The sequence below is a fragment of the Eleutherodactylus coqui genome, chromosome 4 (genome assembly GCF_035609145.1).
Source record: "Eleutherodactylus coqui strain aEleCoq1 chromosome 4, aEleCoq1.hap1, whole genome shotgun sequence".
Classification (NCBI taxonomy): Eukaryota; Metazoa; Chordata; class Amphibia; order Anura; family Eleutherodactylidae; genus Eleutherodactylus; species Eleutherodactylus coqui.
The window spans coordinates 145,228,724-145,253,790 of NC_089840.1; the positions used below are offsets into that span (position 1 = coordinate 145,228,724).

General features: G+C 42.8%; 1 protein-coding gene across 1 annotated transcript in view; it reads right to left on the bottom strand.

The window, feature by feature from the left end:
- TBC1D22B (TBC1 domain family member 22B) overlaps nt 1-25,067 on the bottom strand; it is a 59,846-nt gene that overhangs the window by 26,087 nt on the left and 8,692 nt on the right. The window contains exons 2-3 of the mRNA XM_066600239.1: nt 22,097-22,141; nt 2,271-2,545 (exon numbers count right to left, since the gene is read on the bottom strand). Of these exons, the coding sequence (XP_066456336.1) occupies nt 2,271-2,545; nt 22,097-22,141 (320 nt within the window). The remainder of the gene's footprint in view (nt 1-2,270; nt 2,546-22,096; nt 22,142-25,067) is intronic.

Genomic DNA, 25,067 nt, shown 5'->3' on the forward strand with positions numbered 1-25,067 from the left:
CTAATTTATCCATCGATGTAGATGTATGAGGGCTTGTTTTTTGAGGGACGAATTGTATTTTTTTATAGTACGAATTTAATCTACTAAAAAATTTGAAATGGAAAAAAAATCTAAATTCCACCATCTTTGAGTGCGTCTTGTTTCTACAACGTACAGACTGAAACAAAAATTACATAACTTTATTCTAGTCAGTACGATTACTACGATACCAAACACACATCGTATTTTCCGGCATATAAGACGACTTTTTTACCCAGGAAATTCTTCTCCAAAGTTGGGGGTCGTCTTATACGCCGGACTAACTACCTACAGGCTGTCGCTCCTTCCTCCATACCGACAGAGCATTGCTTTCTGGCTGCGGGGCTTGAATGCCCTGTCTCCAGAAAGCTAATGCTCTGATTGGCTAACTCAGCGCGGTATCAGCCAATGAAAGCCGATGCTGGGTTAACCAATCACAGCCAATGAGATCATATTTACAGTACATTTTTTTGCTGTACTACTTTTATTTATTTTTTGTCTCCATTGTCTGACTGCAATAACTTTATTTTTCCGTTGACATAGTTGTGCGAGGGCTCATTTTGTGTGTTAAAAGTCCTGTAGTTTTACTTCTTATAACATTTTTTGTTGGAGACAGGGTGACCAAAAAAAAATAATTTTGGAGTGCTTTACTCTTACTTTTTCTGATGACGTTCACCGTGTGGGGTAAATAATGAGTTACTTTGATAAATCAGACTTGTACGGACACAGCAATACCAAATATGTATTTTTGGTTTATTATTCAGATATTATAAATATGGCAAGAGGTTTTTCTTAAATGCTGCTGTCAGAATTGATCTATTCCAAAATTTTAAACATGACAAACCTGAATACACAGCTAATTTGAGGCCAAAATTTACACCATTGTTACGGATTAGGACATCACTTTGGGTACATTTACACGTAGCGGAAATGCTGCTGCAAATTCCACAGCATTTTGCATCCAGACAGGTGGGTATGGAACGAATTTATTAACAGGAGATTAGAAAAGATGCGCAGGACCATGCCTCCTCCTGTGAACGCTGCTCCTGTCGCCACTAACACATAGGGGCAGATTAATGAAACGGTCTAAAAGAAAACCAGTCTTTGTTGCTCCTAGCAGCCAATAACAGCGCAGCTTGCATTTTTTCAAGCGCATAGTGAGAAATGAAAGCTGCAGTCGGGGAGAGAAGATGAAGCTTCTTGCCAGAGGACCCAATTTTGAACCCGATGTGATCATCCTAAACGGACCAACCACAGCTTCTGCGCATGCGCCGAAGCCAGAAAGGACCTGGGAAACTTAAAATCTCCTTGCTCCTGGCTATCAAAAGTAGCAGAAAGCCAGGAGCAATACATTTATTCAAGACCAGGATTTCAAACGCTGCTCTTAATATGATTTCCCACGGCACACGATGCATGTAATGCATGAAGACACGCACATGTGTCAGCATCTCTGTTCACCTACATCTAAAAAGGTAAACCAGGTCTCACTTGGCATCTATTTCTGGTAGAATTTCCGCCAGTTTCCAGTGTAGATTATCCATGCATCTGTATCCTGCCAACTTTTTCCCTAAGTTGGTTGGGCTGGAGCAGAAAGCTTAAAAAGGTCACAGGTTTATGCACAAGTGGGGCCTGTGAAAAAAGTTGCTATCTATATACCTGTATATTGTTTTCTTTTTTTAACACCAGAATTCTGCTGTAAAGGGGCTTTTATGCAGTCACTGTCCTAGGCCTCCATGGTTACAAATATTAACTCCTTCACTACAGTACTCTTTAGTAAATCAAATCCTAACTAACAAGTATGTGTAACTATATCCATAAAAGGAGGTATATAACAAAGGAATTGTATTAGGTATGTATATATGCAAGAACTATATAATGCAAATAAAATGCATTATCTGTAGATTTGAATTTTACTTTTTATGAAGAAAACCATAATTTAAAATTTTTAAAGTATGTGCTGAAACACATTATATAAGACAGAGGTCTAAAAGTTCTGTTCATCACAATAAGAGTTACTTGCATTGTGTCGCCTTATTTTGCTGAATGACCTGATCTCCAATAAAGAGAGGACTTTGAAAAGTTCCTGATCTCAAAAGTTGTGACTCAATGCCACTTGCTACAAGGCATAATAATAGGTTAGTACAAGGAGCGATACAATATCTACCCTATAAATAGTAAAGGAAATGGTCAATACATTTAAACAGTTTTGGGTGAAAAGCCTCCATATATATAATAAGCTTAGCCATTCCCACCTGCGGTGACCCTGTGTAGCTGGTCTTCACTGACAGAGGTCACAATTGTCTGGCTGGAGTTTTCTTCAGGCCTTCTGAAGTTAGATGCGATTTCTACCTCAGTCTCGGCCATTTTAGAGCCAAGGGTCTGATAGGATACAGAATGTAAAATCTCTTCACTCTCATCATCATCAATATCCCATGCATCACTTGTACTTCTTGCAAACTCATGGAAACTGGAGGCCTTTCTACTTTTTGGATGATTTAAGTGTATTCGTGGGTGATTAGATGAGAAACTGTAGAGGAAAAAATGAGATCTGTGAATAGTGCAGTAATAACTCTTGCGTTCCAGAGAACAATAGTTAGAGACGCTGTCATCTACTTTTAGTCCTAGGAGCTAGGCATATGGGCTGACAGTAGGTGACCCACTGAGTCCGGGGATGGAAGGCTTATACTTACCTTCCCTATCATTTACCCACGGTCAGCACTGGAAGCCACCACTCAACGCATTGGCTTCCAGCGCTGACTCCGGAAGAATGACAGGGGAGGTAAGTAGATCATCTACATTGAGCCCATAAGCTTAGAACATGGTGCTACAAGTAGGTGACAGATTCCCTTTAAAAAACATGTGACGTGTGTGAAGATACCATTCAGACAGGTTATATTTAAGTCATGTAAGCTTTCTTCTTTGGATGGTGGCACATACTGTACCTTTCCTTCGTAAAGGTGTTAAAGGGGTTGCCCAATAGTAAACTATTGATTGCCTACCCTTGGGGTTGCCCAATAGTAAACTATTGATTGCCTACCCTTGGGACAGTCCATCAATAGTAGATTGGAGATAACGCTGGGTGCCGGACCCTTGCCAATCAGATCTAAGAAAAGCTGTGTGCTCATGTATTGAGCAGATTTCTGTATGCAGCAGACAGCTCTGTTCCCACTGCAGTGACCATGGTTAGTATTACAGGCAACCTTTCTATTCAGTTAAATGGGAGTTTGGACTGGAACATCAAGGCTGGCCACTGCAGTGGGAATGGAGCCGTCTGCTTCCTACAGAAATTAGCTTACTGCACAAGCAAAATGGCCCACCCAACTGGTCATCAGTAGGGGTTTCCAGGTGTCGGACCCTCACCGATGTACTATTGATGATCTATTTAAAAGATGGGTCATTAGTAGTTCATAACCTGACACTGCTAACGATATGTGAATGAGAATACTTTAAGACTGGGTTAAATGAGAAATCAGCATGCAGTAAATACAAAGCCATAATAACTGAAGGACTTTCATACATGGATGTCTATTTCTGGAACCCTGTAAAGAGAAAGCCAAATGGCAAAAACCATTTAGCAATAACATTTCACCTCTTAAGGGGATGTTGACCATCCTTGGCGATTTGTTGATGGCAGCATGGATGTAACTTGTAGCCACTTAGAAAACAAGAATACTGTAAGCTGTTATAATGAGAAAGACCTTGTTCATTCAAGTCAACTTCATGAGACAGGGTTGGGGTCACTACATGGGGAAGGATGTGGATGGGGCCACATTATACAGCTGTACATCACACAGACTACGAAGGGAGCACTGAGGCACAATCTACACCCAATACAGTTATGTGGAAGTAGATTTGGGGTTGGTCATAAGGAAGGCAGCAGTGCTCCGAGTGGGGCTGGTAGTGAGTCTCTTATCACATCCGTTATAGCTAACCGTAAACTGTCAAAGAATGATGAAATCATTCAGCTATTTTTCGGAGATCATTGCTAGTATCGTCATTCAAAAAGATCAGTATAAGTGCAAAATGGAATTGCCCAAAGTTGTAATATCTTAACCCCTTAGTGACCAGGCTATTTTGCCTTTTTCCCATTTTTTCCTACTCCCGTTTAAAAAATCGTAGCTTCTTTATTTATCCATCGACGTCGCTGTATGTGGGCTTGTTTTTTGCGGGACGAGTTGTATTTTTCAATGGCACTATTTATTGTACCATATAATGTACTGAAAAACTTTTTAAAAATTCTTAGCGGAGAGAAATGGAAAAAAACTCGACATTCCACCATCTTTCGGTGCGCCCTGTTTCTACGACGCACAAACTGCACCAAAAACGACCTGATGTTTTTTATTCTATGGGTCGGTACGATTACTACGATACCAAACTTATATAGTATTGCTTTTGCTGTAGTACTTGTATTTTATTTTTTTTTTAAGATATTTAATTTTTTTCAATTATTTTCTGCGGTCATTTTGTGCGCGCGATAACTTTATTTTTCCGTCGACGTAGTTGTGCAAGGGCTCATTTTTTGCGGGATGTCCTGAAGTTTCCGATAGTATCAATTTGTAATACATACGACCTTTTGATCGATTTTTATTGCGTTTTTTCTGGGAGACAGGGTAACTAAAAAAATGCATTTCTGGCGTTCTTTATTTTTTTTTTTGGACGACGTTCACCGTGCAGAAAAAATAATGCACTACTTTGATAGATCGGACTTTTACGGACGCGGCGATATCAAATACATATTTTTATTTTATGATTTAGATTTTTTAATAATAGATATGGCAAAAGGGGGGTGATTTAAACTTTAACTTTTTTTTTTTTTTACAATTTAAAAAACTTTATTGATCTTTTTTTTAACTTTACTTTGAAGTCCCCCTGGGGGACTATAACATGCGATGCTTTGATCGCTCCTGCAGTATGACGTAATGCTATAGCATTACGTCATACTGCTTTTTTACAGGCAGTCTATGAAGCCACCCTGTGTGGATGGCTTGATAGGCAGTCTGCTAAGGCAGCCCTGGGGCCATTCATTAGGCCCCCGGCTGCCATGACACCTGCACGGATCCCCCGATCTCACCGTGGGGGTGGGGGGCCGTGCGGGACCCCCAAACAGCGTTCGGGGGATTTAAATGCCGCTGTCAGAATTGACAGCGGCATTTAAAGGGTTAATAGCCGTGATCGGCCGAACGCGGCTATTGCCTGCGGGTGTCAGCTGTAATAAACAGCTGATGCCCGCACTGTATGGAGGGAGATAGCGGCGCTACCTCCCTCCATACACGCCCTGCAGCTGCAGGATGTAAAAACACTATGGCCCGGTCGTTAAGGGGTTAAACTGTAGGTATTTGGCGCATTCAAACAAGGAGAGTAAATGACTAGATGTATGCTCACACTGCGGAATGCACCACAGACTTTTCTGCTGGAATGCCATCTCTAAACCGTCAAAATCCACAGATCAACATGCGGATCTAGCGCTGTCAGTGGGCAGAATCCATGTGCGTAATTCTGACAATTTTCTGCACAGATTTTCACCGAAAAGTGATGTCAATGGCAATCTGCATGGAAACGTGTGGAAATTCTGTATATGGATTTTGCCTATTAACAGGGCTAAATATAAGTGCAGATCTGCAGCAAAGACAGCGGCGGAAAGCCACTTATTTTGCCTCCGCATTTACAGACAGAATTTTTGGGGAACATTGCAGTGTTAATGTACCCTGTAACTTTGCCAAACAAATATTGGAAGAAAACACCTTGTTAGGCTCTGTTCACATCTCCATTTTCTCAGTTTTTTCATCCTATCCCAGGAGCAGAAGAAAAAAAAAATGCATACCCCGTTCCCCCCAGTCAGATCCACCTAATGGTGGGATACAGTATAATGGGGAAAAAAAAAAACAGGGTCACAAAGTTGCACAACCCAAAACCTTTATTGGAGCACAAAGGACCAAAACATACAAATAAAAATTCTAAAACATTCATATACCCGACCAGACGTTGGAACATGTAAGGTCACTACTGCCACACCAATCTCAGATATAGTCAGCCTATAATACAGTCCCCCACAACAAGCCCATATAAAATGGCCAATGCATAATACAGAAGAAAAAAATACTAACAAAACTAAGTGATGTGGTAAAGAAAATCAAAACAGCAGCAAAATGCAAGCCCTAGTATAATACACCTGGAGAACCCCTTAACCCCTTAGTGACGAAGCCTGTTTGCGCCTTAGGCCTCATGTCCACGGGCAAAATAAGAATTAAAATCCGCAGCAGATTTTAACTCTTCTCCTGTCCGCGGATCCGCATCCCATAGGGATGCATTGACCACCCGCGGGTAGATAAATACCCGTGGATGGTCAATAAAAGTGATTTTAAAAAAAAAGGGAGCATGAAAAAATCTGGACCATGCTCCATTTTCGTGCGTGTCTCCCACGGGGACGGCTCCCGCGGGCTTCTATTGAAGCCTATGGAAGCCGTCCGGATCCGCAGGAGACAAAAATGGGAATTTACTCACCTGCTCCGGATCTTCCCTTCGTCGCGGTTTCATCTTCTCTCCGTCACAATATTAGCACTTTCTGCTTAGGTTAAGCAGCTCTGCTGCGTAGAGCCACCTGATTGGCTCTTCGGCACCACGTGACTACACGTGGTGCCAAAGAGCCAATCAGGTGGCTCTAATCAGCAGCACTGCTTAACCTAAGCAGAAAGTGCTAATACGCTCTCCGTCGCGGCCGGATCTTTTTTTCTTCGGGCCGGCGCATGCACGGGCCACGCAACCGACGTCCCCTGTGCTGCCACCGGGCCGAAGAAAGAAGATCCGGCCGCGACGGAGAGAAGATCCGGAGCGGGCGAGAGGTGAGTAAATTCTTCTTTTTATGCCTCATTTCCGCGGGGCAGGAGGGACCTGCTACGGATTCTCCATGGAGAATCCGTAGCGGGCCTGATTTTCCCCGTGGACATGAGGCCTTAATGACCAGGCCAAATTTTGGAAATCTGACAAGTGTACTTTTAACATAGAATAGCTCCGTAAAGGTTTTGCATATCCAAGTGATTCTGACATTGTTTTTTCGCCACATGTTGTACTTCATTTAGGTGGTGAAAATAGTCCGATATAATTTGTGTATATTTATTAAAAGTGCCAATATTGGGAAAATTTTGAAAAATATCGTTTTCACATTTTCAATTGTAATATCTCAAATATGTGCAAACATACCGTACAAACTTTTGCTAAGATTTATATTTCCATCTATTTACTTTATTCTGAATGCACATGTGAAAAAGTTTTATGTTTCTTTAACCATTTAGGAGACGTACAAATTTAACATTACCCCCACAAATGACCCTATTTTAAAAACCACACCCCATAATGTATTCACTGAGAGGTGTCATGAGTTTTTTGATCCTACAGTTTTTTTTCAGGAATTAATTCAATTTAGAGGCGAAAAAGTAAAATTTCATATTTTTGCAAATATGTCATTTTAAAGACATATTTTTTTTCTATAGTTTACATGAAAATTAGGATTTACACTCCAAAATGGATACCCCTGTTTGTCCTGTGTTAAGAAATATACCCAATCTGGCCCTAATGTTATATCTGAGTGCACAAAGGGGCCCAAAATGAAAGGAGTAGTCAGTGTCTTTCAAAACATAGATTTAGCTTGAAGGCGTTTTAGGCCCCATAGCACACTTGTAGAGTTCTTGAGCGCCCCAAGCCATAGAAAACTCCCACAAATGACCCCATTTTAAAAACTAGACCCCTTAACGAATTTATCTAGGGGTGTGCTGCCCATTTTGAACCCACGGTTTTTGAATGAATTCAAGCAAAGCAAAAGGAAAAAATTAGGATTTTCATTTTTTTGGCAATTCTGTCACTTTAAAAACAGCTTTTTTTGTACAGCACACATATGAATGAAGACTTGCACCCTGAAATCGATACCCGTTTGTGCTGCTTTCAGAAATATACCCATTGTGGTCCTAATCTTATGTCTAAATGCACAACAGGGCCCAAAATGAAAGGAGTAGTCAGTGTCTTTCAGAACAGAAATTTTGCTTGAAGGCCTTTTATGCCCCATAGCACACTTGTAGAGTTCTTGAGTGCCTAAAACAGTAGAGAACCCCCACAAATGACCTCATTTTGAAAACTAGACCCCTTAATGCGTTCATCTAGGGGTGTACTGTGTATGTTAACTGTTCAATTTTTAAATAGATCTAAGCAAAGCAGTAGGAAAAGAATTACGATTTTCATTTTATGGGCAATTGAGTCAATTTAAAAACAGGTTTTTTTTGTACAGCACACATATAAATGAAGACTTTCACTCCAAAATGGATACCCGTTTGTCCCGTGTTCAGAAACATACCCATTGTGGCCCTAATCTACTTACAGGACACATGGCTAGGCCTATAATGAAAGGCACATCAGTTGGATTTCAGGGTACAACTAAATAAATTCCAGGTCCCATCGCCCACTTGTAGAGCCATTGAGCGGCCAAAATGATAAGGAACCCCACTCAAATGACCCCATTTTGAAAACTCGACCCCTTAACGCATTCATCTAGGGTGTACTGCGTATTTTGACCCCACAGTATTTGAAAGAATCTAAGCAAAGCAGAAGGAGAAAATTACGATTTTCAATTTTTTGGGCAATTTTTTCAATTTAAAAACAGTTTTCTTGTACAGTGTACATAGGAATGAAGACGGTCACCCCAAAATGGATACCCCCATTTGTCCCGAGTTCAGAAACATACCCATTGTGGCCCTAATCTACTTACAGGGCCCATGGCAAGGCCTATAATGGAGGGAACACCCATTGGATTGCAGGGCACAACTGAATAAATCCCAGGCCCCATTGCTCATTTGTACGGAATAAAAATTGACTCCTTAAAAATATCCCCCCCCCCCCCCCCCTCCGCACCCTTTTCGGCTTTCCCCAAATCTTAGATAAAAGTAATAATGTGAACTGTGTGGTATTTCCGAAGACAGGGGTAATTACAGAGGCTGGTTGGAATGGGCACATGGGGCAATAAAACAGTCTATCCCCCCTCCTCTCTTTTTGGGGGTCATTTCTTGACCTCAGTGGCGGGTATGGGGTGTAAAAAGTGGCGTTCCATGAGTCTTCGTAAGCTTGCTCAGGTGCGGTGGTCTCACACAGAAGACGCTCAACAAGCTGCTCCTGGAACTGCAGGAAGGCAAGCGTTCCAGAGGCTTCTTGTAAATTAAGTATTACAGGTAGCGCTCTGAATAACGCCGTGCTCACGCAGCCGTAGGCGGAATCTGCTTGCGGAGGCCCGCAGCAGATCCCATCTGTGAGCCCGGCTGTGACCCTGCGTACGGCCGCGTAATGTACTGCGCATAACTGCCTACTCATACGGGCCGTCATGCGCAGTACTTTTTTGTTTGTATTTCCCGCACCGTCGCTTAGCGATGACGTGGGTACCCGCAGCCCGTATACAACGTAGTTGCGTATGGGCTGCGGGTATATCCGCGACCATGGAGCACAATGGGCTCTATGCTGCAGATAGCTGCGGTAAAATAGAACATGCTGCGTTCTCTTTTCTGCGAGTGGATTACGCAATTCCAACGCACTAATGTGAACGGAATTGTGTAATCCAATGCGATTGATCTGTGTAATACCGCGGATCAGACGCATACGGAATCCGTAATTCCTATCCGGTCATGTGAGATCGACCTATGTTAGATCGCAACTTTTTTATTACGTGACTGGAGACCGCTCAACGAGGCCACCCGTCACTGCTCCAGGCTCTCGGCGACCGTTGGTCGCTGGGAGCAAGGAGGTTAAGTTTTCTGTGCTCCCCGACTCCTGTGCATGTGTCCAGCATTTTGCCAGTGGTCGCATGTGCAGAATCCGGGTAAGTTCACATAGGAGGATCGCGCCAGGGTGCAAATACAGAGGCCTCCGGTAAAAAGATTCATCTGCTCTCACCGATCGCATCGGTGAGGGGAGATGAAACTTCAATTTTTTAAAAAACTTTTACGTGATCGCCATTATCCATTGTATAACGGCGAACACGTGACCAGGAACCGCTCACCGTGGCCCCCGTGAAATCTCCAGGCTCTTGGCTCAGTTTTGTAGCCAGGAGCAGGGAGAATTTCAATTATCCTGGCAATCCACAGCTTTTGCGCATGCGTCCGCCATTTTGGCGACGGGCACGTGCGCAGAAGCTGGGGTAAGGTGCGCGGATAAATACGGGGGCCTTATGTACGTACTTTCATCCTCCCTCACGGATATGATCCGTGAGGGGAGATGGAACGTATGCTTTCTAAACTTTTTAAAACTTTTTTTACACTTTTTTTTAAAACTTTGCATGATCACTGTTACCATTGGGTAACAGTGATCATGTTCCCCGGTATAATCTCTCTGCTCCTGGCTACACATGGCAGCCAGGAGCAGAGGGATTTTGAATTTCCCGGGGGTTCGCGTCCCTCTGTGCACGCTCCCGATGTCAATCATCGGGCGCGCATGCGCACAGGGGGACTTCGGGTCCCAGGACACCGGGGACATCGTGGGACCTGAGGTGAGTATTTTCACCTTCCCTCATGGATCGGATCCATGAGGGGAGGTGAAACTAGCCTTTTTTTTTAACTTTTGAAACTTTTTCGCGATCGCCTGACCATTTCTTCTGCTTGATCACTGGATAAAACTTTTGCTTGACTTTTACACCAACAACCTAAAGGTATAGAGGATGTAGCTGATGAAGGGAGGGGGGCATCCGGTGTTTCAGGATTTATTATGCGAGAATGAAGCCAAGCACGCCCGCCTCTAACAAGTTTATATGTAAGCTACCATGACTAACATGCTTTTCTTCGCACTTTTTCCGGCAATACAATATGTTTTTTTTCTTAAAAGGTAATGGTAGAACAATTTAAGAGATTGACTAGAGGATTTTTAGAAGCAGAATCCCTGACTAAGCGAGAAGTCAGCTATTTAAAAACACACACACACCCCTTTGCCAGAATCCCTTGTTTGTTGTTAGAGGAGCAGATAAAGGTGGTACTTTGGCCACGTGATTCGTATGCGACTGAGGCGATGCAGCAGTTGAATATTTCTCAATACTATCAGACTTCCATCTGATCCTACTTGGTATTATTACATCACTGGAATTCAAATACATTATGGTGAATGGCCCAGTTATATCCACATTCTACATGTTGCCAAAAGGCCACAAGGATCAGGTAAATCCTCCTGGAAGATCTGTTCTTGCAGCGATAGGGGGCATTGTGAGCAGACCTGTATTAGTGTGGGCTTTTGCATGCAGCCATTAGTTTTGCATCTACCCGCCTAAGCATTTGCTTGGACAAGTGATAGGGTCTTGGTCTCTTTTTTTTTATATCTTCAAACAGGTACGTACCGGCAACATGATTCTTTTGATTTGTAGTACAGTATTTTGTGTTGAGGCACAATTATTTTGTCTCAACAGGATATTAGTTAGGTTTTGAGGACCGCGATGGGTGCACGTTGGGCTCTCACTTATGCCAACCTCTTCTGGGTTGGTGGAAGCAGGAGTACGTGTACCCATTGTGCTCCTTTCAGACCCATGTTGTGGGCTGGTTGTGTTATATAGACAGCGTTTCATTTCTTTGGAAGAGTACAACAGAAGAATCTGAGACCTTTATTTTCTTAATAACAATGTTCTCAATATTCGGTTGACCTCCTGCATCTGACGCCTCAGTTGATTTTTTTGCGGATTTGCACCTTAAATTGGATAATAATTCCATCCTTGATCAGAAAGCAGAAAACAACTAAAAGTTTTCACATTGGAAGAAAATTAGAAAAATGCAGCAATCTGGTATCGCTGAAGGACAATTCTTGTGTGTTAAAAAACATTGTTCTACTGTTGCAGATTTTCACCACCACTCAAGGGATCTTACTCGTCGCTTTCTGACTCAGGGTTAACAATGCATGATATCCAAATCTTAATCAGATAACCTGTAGAACTAAAATCGGGAGGAATTGCTGAAACCCAGGAAGCCAAGAAAAAATAATGCAATTTGGTTTATCATGAGATATGATAACCAGTAGGGAGACGATCTGTATGTTGCTGAATTCTCATTGACAGATTCTCTGCCCTGACCCACGGATACAAGCTGTTATACCGGAGACACTTACTACTAAAAAAGCCCCAAACCTTGGAGGCCAATTTGTTAGAAGTCATATTATATATATATATATATATATATATATATATATATATATACACACACTTCGGGTAGAGGCCCGAGATTGTGTTTCTTACCCTTATGGTAATTGTTCTGTGAATTTATGGTTCGGACCATTCAAATTAGTAATTTGAGTAATGTAATCCACCTTTACCCTTCGGGATCATGTTAACTGTAGAAATTGGATGGTTTACTATGTGCTTATCTGTCCATGCAAAAGTTATATTAGACAGACCTCTCAGGAACCTCAGAAGAGGGTCCAGAAACTTTTATCTAGTATAGGCCTCGCCTTGAGAGGTGAACAACAAGGTAAGCCATTGAGGTTGGTTGCTACTAGGATGAGCGAGTATACTCGCTAAGGCACTACTCGTCCGAGTAATGTGCCTTAGCCGAGTATCTTCCTGCTCGTCCCTGAAGATTCGGGGACCGCCGCAGCTGACAGGTGAGTTGCGGCGGGGAGCAGGGGAGAGCGGGCAGCAGAGAGAGATCTCCCCTCCGTTCCTCCCCGCTCTCCCCCGCAGCTCCCCGCCCGCCGCCAGCCCCCCGAATCTTCAGGGACGAGCAGGGAGATACTCGTCTAAAGCACATTACTCAAACGAGTAGTGCTTTAGCGAGTATACTCACTCATCCCTAGTTGCTACCCATTTTCTTAAGTTTCATCAGGTCAGAACAACAGAACTTAGGGTGGTGGGTGACAGAGAAATCAGACTAGTTAAAGGGGTGGCGATCCTACACCAGCTCTACTGACACCGGAATCTAGATGGACCTTTGACCTGGATTGTGTTACCCCTCTTTGTTTAAATTAGTAAATGTTAAAAATGTACTGCTTTTCTTTAATTCTTCCTGTTGCCCCTTTATGTCCTGGTAAACATATTTGACTTCTGGCTGGACATCCAACTTGCACTGTGGAATCTTCCCCCTAAATAAACTTGAGGGATTTCTTCAGTTTTGGATGTCTTCTGTTTGTGTTCTGCATTTCATCTGAAGGCGTTTTTCCTGGGTAACTTGTTCAGCTAGCATTAAGTGGACAATAAAAATTTATTACCAGTTTGGACTCTTGCGATTCTAAATCACCTTTGGCACTAGATAGGAATGCACTAATTGTATTTAGATGATAGTGTGTGTACGGAACATACATTTTCTATTTTTTGCCACAGACACATGAGTGGGTTTTGCATTTTCCTAAATCCAAAATGGTGGCCTGTTAATATAGTGCAGAATTTTTGGTTACTTATCCTAACTCTTTTCAGGTCTCCGATATGTATGCATATACTTCCTTGCACTTTAATTTTAGTTTTTGGGACTGGTTGATTAAAAGTTGTCAAGGATGTAGGAGTTTGATTGTTCCTTCACCTTCCTATGATGGTTCCCGACTAATAAATTAAAAAAAAATAAAAAAATTATATTATATATGTATTACACACACACACACACACACACACACACAATAAGATTACCATTTGAGACCACGTCTTTTGAGCATGTGCTCGTTATCTTTTAACCCCTTAGTGACAGCGCTATCGTAAAACTACGTCCTGCTGTTGCGCCGCTATCTCCCTCCATACAGCGCGGGCGTCAGCTGTTTATTACCCTTTAAATGCCGCTGCCAATTCTGACAGCGGCATTTAAATCCCCCGAACGCTGTTTGGGGGTCCCGCACGGCCCCCCCCGCGGTGAGATCGGGGGAGCCGTGCAGGTGTCATGGCAGCCGGAGGCCTAATGAATGGCCCCAGGGCTGCCTTAGCAGACTGCCTATCAAACCATCCACACAGGGTGGCTTGATAGACTGCCTGTAAAAAAGCAGTATGACGTCATGCTATAGCATTACGTCATACTGCAGGAGCGATCAAAGCATCGCATGTTAAAGTCCCCCAGGGGGACTTCAAGGTAAAGTAAGAAAAAAAGATCAATAAAGTTTTTTTTTTGTTTTGTTTTTTTTCAATTTAAAAAAAAAAGTTATAAAAGTTTAAAGCACCCCCCTTTTGCCATATCAATTATTAAAAAATCTAAATCATAAAATAAAAATATGTATTTGGTATTGCCACGTCCGTAAAAGTCCGATCTATCAAAGTAGTGCATTATTTTTCCTGCAGGGTGAACGTCGTCCGAAAAAAAAAATAAAGAACGCCAGAATTACACTTTTTTAGTTACCCTGTCTTCCAGAAAAAAAGCAATAAAAAGCGATCAAAAACTTGTATGTATTTTAAATTGATACTATCGGAAACTACAGGACATCCCGCAAAAAAATTGAGCCCTTGCACAACTACGTCGACAAAAAAATAAGAAAGTTATTGCGCGCACAAAATGACCGCAGAAAATAATTGAAAAAAATTAAATATCTTAAAAAAAAAAAAATACAAGTACTACAGCAAAAAAAAATACTATACAAGTTTGGTATCGTAGCAATCGTACCGACCCATACAATAAAAATATCATGTCGTTTTTGTTGCAGTTTGTGCGCCATAGAAACAGGACGCACCGAAAGATGGTGGTATGTCGTTTTTTTTTCCATTTCTCTCCGCTAAGAACTTTTAAAAAGTTTTTCAGTAAATTATATGGTAAAATAAATAGTGCCATTGAAAAATACAACTCGTCCCGCAAAAATCAAGCCCTCATACAGCGACGTCGATGGATAAAGGAGCTACGATTTTTTAAAAGGGAGGAGGAAAAAACAAAAATGGAAAAAAGCAAAAAAGCTCCATCACTGTATGTTGCTGACAAGAATTAGGTTAGTTTCCCACTTATGACTGTATTCCATACATTTATCTACGGTATACTGGGTCTTCTCTTGCAAAGGATCGTTACCTTGTCGTGGTGCTAGAGCGCCTCAATGACGCCATGAGCGAAACCGTGAAGGGACACCCAAGACAGGAAGATCATGACGGAGAGGTCAGACTAAACACGATACCTGGAGGTCATGGTAACCCACCCCAGTTTTCTTGTCATGAAAACTAAATGGATCAGTACAACCAGAGAGGTCGGTATACCATCGAAAGATGGGACTACCAGGTCAGAAGATGATCAAAATGTTACTGGGGAGGAACAGAGGATAAGTTCAACTAGCCTCAGTTGTGATTACGCAGCTAGCTCAAAGCCAGAAGGATGGCTAACGGCCGATAGTGCTGGTGGTGAACAACAAATCCAATGTTCTAATGATCAACACACTATAGGAACCTGGAATGTAAGATCAATGAACCAAGGTAAATTGGACGTGGTTATTGGCGAGATGTCAAGATTAAATCTAGACATTCTGGGTGTCCGTGAACTGAAGTGGACTGGAATGGGACACTTTACAATAGATGACCACCAGATCTACTACTGCAGACAAGAGGACCACAGAAGAAATGGAGTAGCCTTCATAGTTAAAGGAGATGTCCCGCGCCGAAACGGGTTTTTTTTTTTTTAAACCCCCCCCCCCCCCGTTCGGCGCGAGACAACCCCGATGCAGGGGTTAAAAAAACCACCCGCACAGCGCTTACCTGAATCCCGGCGGTCCGGCGTCTTCATACTCACCTGCTGAAGATGGCCGCCGGGATCCTCTGTCTTCGTGGACCGCAGCTCTTCTGTGCGGTCCACTGCCGATTCCAGCCTCCTGATTGGCTGGAATCGGCACGTGACGGGGCGGAGCTACACGGAGCCGCTCTCTGGCACGAGCGGCTCCATAGAAGACTGCTGAAGACCCGGACTGCGCAAGCGCGGCTAATTTGGCCATCGGAGGCCAAAAATTAGTCGGCACCATGGAGACGAGGACGCTAGCAACGGAGCAGGTAAGTAAAAAACTTTTTATAACTTCTGTATGGCTCATAATTAATGCACAATGTACATTACAAAGTGCATTATTATGGCCATACAGAAGTGTATAGACCCACTTGCTGCCTCGGGACAACCCCTTTAATAATAAAGTGGCTAAAGCAGTGCTTGGATACAATCCAAAAAAATGATAGAATGATCTCACTTCGAGTTCAGGGTAAGCCATTTTACATCACAGTGATCCAAATATACGCCCTGACCAGAGCTGCTGAAGAAGCAGAAGTAGGTCAGTTCTATGAGGATCTGCAGCACCTACTGGATAATACACCAAAAAGACATTATTTTCATTACAGGAGATTGGAGTTCTAAGGTGGGTAGTCACATGACACCTGGGATCACAGGCAAGCATGGTCTGAGACAACAAAGTGAAGTAGGACATAGGTTGAATTTTGCCAGGACAACTCACTGTGCATAACACTCTTGCTACAACCTAAAAAACAGCTATATGCATGGACTTCACCAGATGGTCAAAAATGAAATCAGATTGACTACATCCTTTGCAGCTAAAGGTGGCGGACATCCATTCAGTCGGTGAAAACAAGACCTGAAGTTCAGATCATGAACCTCTTGTTGCACAGTTTAGAATCAGACTAAAGAGAATAAGGAAGACACATAGATCAGGTAGATATGATCTCACTAATAGTCCTAATGAATATGTAGTGGAGGTGAGGAATAGATTTGGGGGACTAGATTTAACAGATAGGGTCCTAGAAGAACTTTGGACAGAAGTTCGCAACATTGTTCAGGAGGCGGCAGCAAAGAACGTCCCAGAGAAAAAGAAAACCAAGAAGGCAAGATGGTTGCCTGCTGAGACACTGGAAGTAGGCCAAAAAGAAGGAAAGCAAAAGGAAACTATGATAGGCAGTAGTATGCCCAATTAAATGCACAATTCCAAAGTTTAGCCAGAAGAGATAAGGAACTATTTCTAAACTATCAATGCATGGAAGCGGAAGACAACAATGGAATAGGAAGGACAAAAGACCTCTTCCAGAAAATTAGAAACATAGGAGGTAAATGTCAGGCAAAAATGGGCATGATCAAAAACAAAGATGGCAAGGATCTAACAGAAGCGGAAGAGATCAAGAGAAGGTATCAAGAATATATGGAAGATCTGTATAGGAAGGATAATATCAGGGATAGCTATGACAGTGTGGTGAGTGAATTAGAACCAGACATCCTGAGGAGTGAGGTGGAATAAGCCTTAAGAAGCATTGCTAAAAACAAGGCAGCAGGAGAACAGTATCCCATTAGAACAGTTTGAAATCTTGAAAGATGATGCTGTCATGGTAATGTATGCCATATGCCAGCAAATATGGGGGAAAAAAACGCAAGAACGGCCATCAGATTGGAGAAAAATCAACTTCTATCCCCATACCAAAAAGGGAAAAACCCTAAAGAATGCTCTAACTATTGCACAGTGGCCCTTATCTCACATGCCAGTAAAGTAATGCACAAGATTCTGCAAGGTAGACTGCAGCAATTCATGGAGCGAGAGTTGCCAGATGTACATACAAGTCGGGATCAGAAAAGGCAGAGGAACTAGAGACTAAATTGCCAATATCCACTGGATAATGGAGGCAGGCAGGGAATTTCAGAAAATCATCTATTTCTGTTTTATTGATTATTCTAAAGCCTTTGACTGCGTGGCTCATAATAAACTGTGGCAAGTTCTTGGTGGTATGGGGATACCAAGTCACCTTGTATGCCTCCTGAGGAATCTGTATAACGATCAAGTAGCAACAGTAAGAACAGACCATGGAACAACAGATTGGTTTAAGATTGGGAAAGGAGTACGGCAGGGCTGTATACTCTCACCCTACCTATTCAACCTATATGCAGAACACACCATGGGACAAGCGGGGCTTGATGAATCCAAGGATGGAGTTAAAAATCATTTGAAGAATCATTAACAATCTTAGATATGCAGATGATATATCTTTGATTGCTATAAGCGAGGAGGAGCTGAGGAGCCTTATTACCAGGAAGAAAGAAGAAAGTGCAAAAGATGGGTTGCCATTAAACAAACAAGATTATGGCAAACTAGATTGATTGACAACTGTCAAGTAGAGGGAGAAAACTTGGAGGCAGCGACAGACTTCATATTTCTAGACGCAAAGATTAAAGCAGACGTGGACTGCAGCCAGGAAATCAGAAGACGTTTACATCTTGGGAGGAGAGCAATGACCAATCTCAATAAAATAGTTAAGAGCAGAGACATCACACTGACAACGAAGGTCCGCGTAGTTAAAGCAATGGTATTCCCCATAGTAACCTATGGATGTGAAAGCTGGACCATAAGGAGGGCTGAGCGAAGGAAAATAGATGCTTTTGAACTGTGGTGTTGGAGGAAAATGCTGAGAGTGCCTTGGACTGCAAGAAGGTCAAACCAGTCCATACTCCAGGAAATAAAGCCAGACTGCTCACTGGAGGGAATGATATTAAAGGCAAAACTGAAGTACATTGGCCACATAATGAGAAGACGGGATACCTTGGAGAAGATGCTGATGTTGGGGAAAGTGGAAAACAAAAAGAGGGGCCGATCAAGGGCAAGATGGATTATTTCCTTCAGTTGATGGACTGGACCTTGGTGGAGTTGGAGGTGGCGACAGCCAACAGGAAGCTCTGGCGTGGGCTGGTCCACAAGGTCACGAAGAGTTGGAAGCGACTAAACAAATAATAATAATTTGGGGTCTTATCATAGTTGGAATATGTGGGTAGAATAGCACTTTGCGAATGCGCCCATTTACAGGTAGCGCCGTTTTTGAAGCTCTCTTGTTTCTATATCGTTATACTGCAGTCTATTTTTGGTGTGCAGACAATGGCCCTCAGCGTGCTATATATCAGGTAGCTCTTCTGTGTGATCAAATGACTCAATGGATGTATCATTTGTGGAAATTTGTGTTATACAGTATACCTTCCATGTAGCACTTCGCACATATGCTTATGGGTGTACGACACCATAATGAAAGTTCCCTCTTTGCCCTTATTATATGATCACATTTTCACTTTTCAACTTGTGGGATGCGTTAATGGTGGCAATTTATTCTGTATGCTTCATCCATATATGCATTAGGATATTAGATACATTCCAATATTTATTTTTGTGTATGTATGCATAAACGTGTATTTTGCATGTGCACCATTTTTGAATAGTTCTCTTCCCTTACTCCCTCTATATTCTTGTTACTATACTAAGCATACGTTCTTCACATTTCTGTACGCATTAATGATGGCTCCATGGCAATGTTACATGTAATCTTTTCCCATTCACATGTTCATTATCAGGTAAACAAGACTTTGTATAGATTTCTTTACTTGGACCATGAATATTAAACCCCTGATGAAGCCTCAATAGGCGACATGTGTGGGGTTCTTCAGGTGAATTATACTACGGCTTCCATTCTGCTGATGTTTCGGTATTCTTTACCACATCACTTGGGCCCGAGTTCGCATGAGAAGATTCGAATTGCAGATTCCACGAATGGTATCTGATCCTGTCGTCTAGTAAAACCAGGCATTCAAAAGGAATGTATTTTCCATTTTTCCTTTACCCTCGTGAACACAAATTGCATATTCCATGAGCGGAAGAAAAATAATGTTTTTTTTAAAATCACAGTATGCTCTATTTTACCGCGGATTCCGCACGGATGGCCTCCACTTATGTCAATAGAGGCATCCAACCCGCAGCCCAAAATGCAGTTAACAGAGAATTAAGAGATTAGTTTTGTCTTTTGTATAGGCACTTTATGTGGAATGGTATTACAGTTATGGTGGCTATATCTTAGATCTTTTTCCCCAATTATAGACGCAGCTTTAGTGATCTTACGCGTTATTTTAAGGTCTGGTCAGTTATATGGCCGTTTTTAAATATTTTCCTTGTGCTCAAAGATTTTATTTGTATATTTTGAGTTGTGCACTTCTTTATGCGAGTCTGTATTCTCTATTATACACTTGTGTTAGGTTGCATTCCTATTTTTTCCTTTGTGGTGCCCATCAGTACTAGCGTATATTCATCATATGATGGACACCAGTGGTATCCATTGGAACCCAACCACTGACCATAAGGGGTTCAGATGGTCACTATCATTTCAGCAGAACCAAAAAAATAAATAAAATTAGCTCCCAAACCCTGGACTGAGCCTTCAACGAGAAGAGTGAACAGAGCCTTACACATATAGGGAAAAGTAGTGCAAGGAAAATGGAACAAAATCTGTGCCACAGCAACCCCCGAAACATACAAAACACATTCAATGTTATGAGTGACACCCAAAGCATAACATATAGCGCCTTCCATATGGCTCAGTGTCAGGCTGGGCTCACACATGCCAATTGTGAGACAGGTGGCGCCATCATTACACCCCTGTGTCTGCCAGAACCATTTTTAGTTGCTTGGCTGAAGGACATTTGGTCTCACAGCACCCTTATTACCGGTTCTACCTTTGTCACCCACTGTCACCTCCATTTGCAGTGGTGTTGTGAACAATGAAACTGGATGCTACAAAGTGGAACCGGGTTGTCTTCAGCACTGACGGCCGTGTTCATGTCTGGAGATCTCAGGGCGAGTGCCTTGATCCTGCCTATGAATCAGCACATTGCCCCCTGCTGGTGTGATGGTCTGGGGGGCATGACATACGACAGTCGGACGGTCACCCCTAGTAGTGATACGAGGGACAATGACAGCTCAGCGATATGTTCAGGACATCCTGTAGCCACATGTGTTCCTCTCATGGCAGCTTCCAAGAGACAGCAGGATAATGCTCAGCCACGAAAATACAAGAGGATCACAGGCCCCCCACAACATTATCATTTCTGTTGCTGCCCTGTCACCAGATGTAATCGCCAATAGAACATGTATGGGGCCATATGGAACCAACTTCCACAGCCTACGAGTTTGTACGATCTAGAGCCTCAGTTACAGAATACAGATATGCCACAGAATACCACATGGAACCTGTACACCTCCATGCCGCCTGTATCACATCTTTTTTATTCAAGCTAGAGGCGGTACCACAGGGTACTAGAGCCTCTATGCCCGCCCATATCACATCTTGTATCCAAGCTAGAAGTGGTACAACAGGATACTAAAGCCTCCATGCCTACCTGTATCACATCTTGTATCCAAGCTAAAGGTGGTACAACAGGGTACAAGAGCCTGTATCACATCTTGTATCCAAGCTAGAGGTTGTACAACCGGGTACTAGACCCTCCCTACAAGGGGTCAGTTCTCCACAATAACTGATACTTCTGATATTGTAATCACTTATAATCACACAGAGAAACTTTCATTCCGACAACTTTTAGGAGAGGGAATGGCTTTGACAATAAGTGTATAACAGTACTGTGGGATACTAATAGGTCTGTGCTGGGAAACATGGCCACATACACACAAGACCAGGAGATGCGGCTGTGTTATAGTGTCATAGACTGCAATATAATCTGTCGCTATAGATGGGCTCACCTACAAAATGTATTATTCTAACGAGGTTTATATGGCTACAGTGTTCAAAACTGAAGAAATGGCACCAAATCCGAGCAGTAAGTAATTTCGGAATCTTTAAAGTCTTCCAGTGAGCTTTTTTATTCAAAAAACGGCACTTGGCCCTGGGCTTTATTCCCACGCCATAGTAAATAGTAAAAATACAGTACGGGATTAAAGCTCACACAACTTAGCAAGTGCGGGTATTTAAGCACCTCTGCCCTCTCTCAGAATGTATAGCGCTCAGTGAGCGCTGTGTAGAGAATGCAGGAAGCAGCACTGTCATTTCATGTATAGGACCTAGTGACACCTGGCCACAACAGTGAGAACGGAGCTGTCTGTATGGGCACACCCACCCAAACAACTGATCTGGGGGTCCCAGGTGGCAGACCCCCACTGAACTATATGATAGGCCATCAATAGTTTACAACTGCATAACCTCTTTAATCTGCTCTTTATTAAAATGTCCATTTTAGAAGAACAAACAAAAAGTTCAAAGATTTTAAAGATCCCTCAATGACTTTGTGCCCGATGTGGGTGCGCTAAACAATCTTTAGCCGCGTGACCCATGTTGTGGCCAAAGCTGCTGTGTAGCTGTAGCCTAAACGTGGTACGTGACCCTGAAGGCTCTCACCTCCTCTCCAGTGGCGGCTGCTGGGCTCCGTACACCGGCTGGATACTGAGGAGACAAAAACAAAACAGAAGGTTAACAGACATCCCCCCAGGAACTCACGGCCATCATACAAGAACATACTAGCCTTCCTGCGGGGTAATTAAGAGTCCTGAACCTAAAGTACAGATCTTCAAACCAGTCAGCGAGCGGTCGATGATCTTGCTGTCCTGCTGACAATCATAACCGGTTCCAGGAAGGCTGCGGCCTGTGAGCCCCCTGGCTGCCATGACCATTCTCACTCTGGACATTTATATGGTATATTCATATAACATAGTAGTAAGGCTGCCCATCTAGTTCAGCCGATTACCTTCAAGGTTCATCCAACGGAAGAAAAAAAAAAGACAATGAGGTAGAAGCCAATTTTCCTCATTTTAAAGAAAAAAAAAAAATTCATTACCGATTCCAATCTGGCAATCGTAATAATCCTCGAATCACCGACCCTTCTGAGTAATCAGTGATAAAACATGCAATATTCTATCACTCAAGAAAGGCGTTCAGAACTCCTATACTTTTATTGAATTCACCATCACCACATCCTCAGGAGAGTTCCATAGTGTCACTGCTCTTACAGTAAAGAACCCCCTTCTATGTCAGTATAGAAACCTTCTATTCTCCAGATGTAGAGAGCGCCCCCTTGTTACAGTTCTGGGTATAATAGATTATGGGAGAGATTTTTGTACTGATCCCTGATATAGCTATACATACAATAGTTATTAGAGCACCCCCTTGTTACAGTCCTGGGTATAAATAGATGATGGGAGAGCTCTCTGTACTAACCCCTTATATATCTATACATAGTTATTAGAGCGCCCCCCCCCCTTGTTACAGTCCTGGGTATAAATAGGGGTCAGTGCAAATATCTATCCTACCATCTATTTATACCCATGACTAACAAGAGGGCGCTCTAATAACTATGTAAAGTTAGATGATGGGAGAGATCTCTGTACTGACCCCTGAAATATTTATACCCAGGACTGTAACAAGGGGGCACTCTAATAACTATGTATAGCTATATAAGGGGTCAATACAGAGATCTCTCCCATCATCTGATATATCTATACGTAGGGTTTAGAGCGCCCCTTTCTTACAGTCCTGGGTATAAATAGATGATGGTAGAGATCTTTATATTGTCCCCTAATGTATTTATGCATAGTTATTAGAGAGCCCCCCTATTACAGTCCTGGGTATAAATAGACAATGGGAGAGATCTCTGTATTCTCCCCTAATATATTATACATAGTTATTAGGTCGCCCCTCAGCCATCTTTTTTCTAAACTAAATAATCCCAATTTTGATAACCTCTCTGGGTATTGTAGTCTACCCACTTTATTACTTTAGTTGTCCACCTTTGTACCTGCTCAAGCTCTGATATGTCCTTCTTGAGTACCGATGCCCCAAACTGTACACAATATTCCATGTGTGGTCTGACCAGTGACTTGTAAAGAGGAAGAACAATGTTCTCATCATTCGCCCCTAGACCTTTTTTGGGGCACCCCATGATCCTATTTGCCTTGGAAGCAGCTGCCTGACACTGGTTGCTCCAGTTAAGCTTACAGTTACCGTATTTTTCGCCTTATAAGACGCACCCCCGTTTTAGAGCCGGAAAATAGGGGGGAAAAAAAAAATAATTACTCATCTGCCCCGGCGTTCTGCGGAGCTGCTGCAGACTGTCGCTCCCTCCTGGTCCCCGGCAGAGCATTGCTTTCTGGACGCAGGGCTTGAAATCCCCGCCTCCAGAAAGCTAATACTGTGATTGGCTAACACACGCAGTCAGCCAATCACAGCCATTCAATGACATCATTGAATGGCTGTGATTGGCTGAAGGCACACGTGTGTTAGCCAATCACAGCCATTCAATGATGTTACTTCACAGTATTAGCTTTCTGGAGGTGGGGATTTCAAGCCCCGCGTCCAGAAAGCAATGCTCTGCCAGGGACCAGGAGGGAGCGACAGCCTGCAGCAGCGCCGCAGAATGCCGGGGGAGGTGAGTAATATATATTTTTTTTGACAGGAGAGAAATCTTCTAACTGATCGCACATTTGTTTGTGCGATCGCGAATTTAACGCGCAATCGCGCTAAATAAATCGCGTCCACGCGTTAAATTCGCGATCGCGCTAAAAAAGGCGATCGGAACGAATTTTCGGCACAGTCGCTTTATAAGACACAGGAACTTTCCCCCCCCCCCCCGCTTTGGAGGCGGAAAAAGTGCATCCTCTAAAGCGAAAAATACGGTAACTAAAATGCCCAAGTCCTTTCCCATGTCAGTGTTTCCCAGCGGTTTCCCATATATACTTAAGTATAAGCAGAGTTTTTCACCACAAATTTTTTTTGTGCTGAAAAAGCCACCATCAGCTTATACTGGTCAGGAAAGGGTTAAAAAAAAAACCACCCCCATAATCACCTCCCAGCCAGCGTCTGTGTCCCCGGCGGTGGTGCAGAAAGCTGCTTCAATCTCTGTGTTCCCAGCAGCGGTACAGCAAGCTGCTGCAATTCTCCCCACTGTCACCCCCCGCCGTCAGGCTGTGAACTATCGAGCGCCAACTGCGATTTGCCAGCGCTCGATCCAATCACAGCGCTGAAGGCGGGGGATTTCACCCCCCCCCCCCAGTATATACTAAAGTATAGCTCAGCTTATACTCGAGTCAATAAGTTTTAGCAGTTTTTTTTTGGTAAAACTTATTGACTCGGCTTATACTCGGGTCGGCTGACACTCGAGTATATACGGTAGGCTAGTTTTACATGGGCGATCGTGACTTTGCTGCAAGAAAATCGTGGCCAAATCCAGTCTTTGTTCCCTAGATTTTTGATGGTCAGCTTTCCTTTTTCTTGTGAATAAGTTTGCATAGCATTGCTGCCACCCACGATTTTCTTGCATGATAAAAATTGCGCAATTTTTATTTTTCCGCGAAAGTCAATAGGACTTTATAATGTT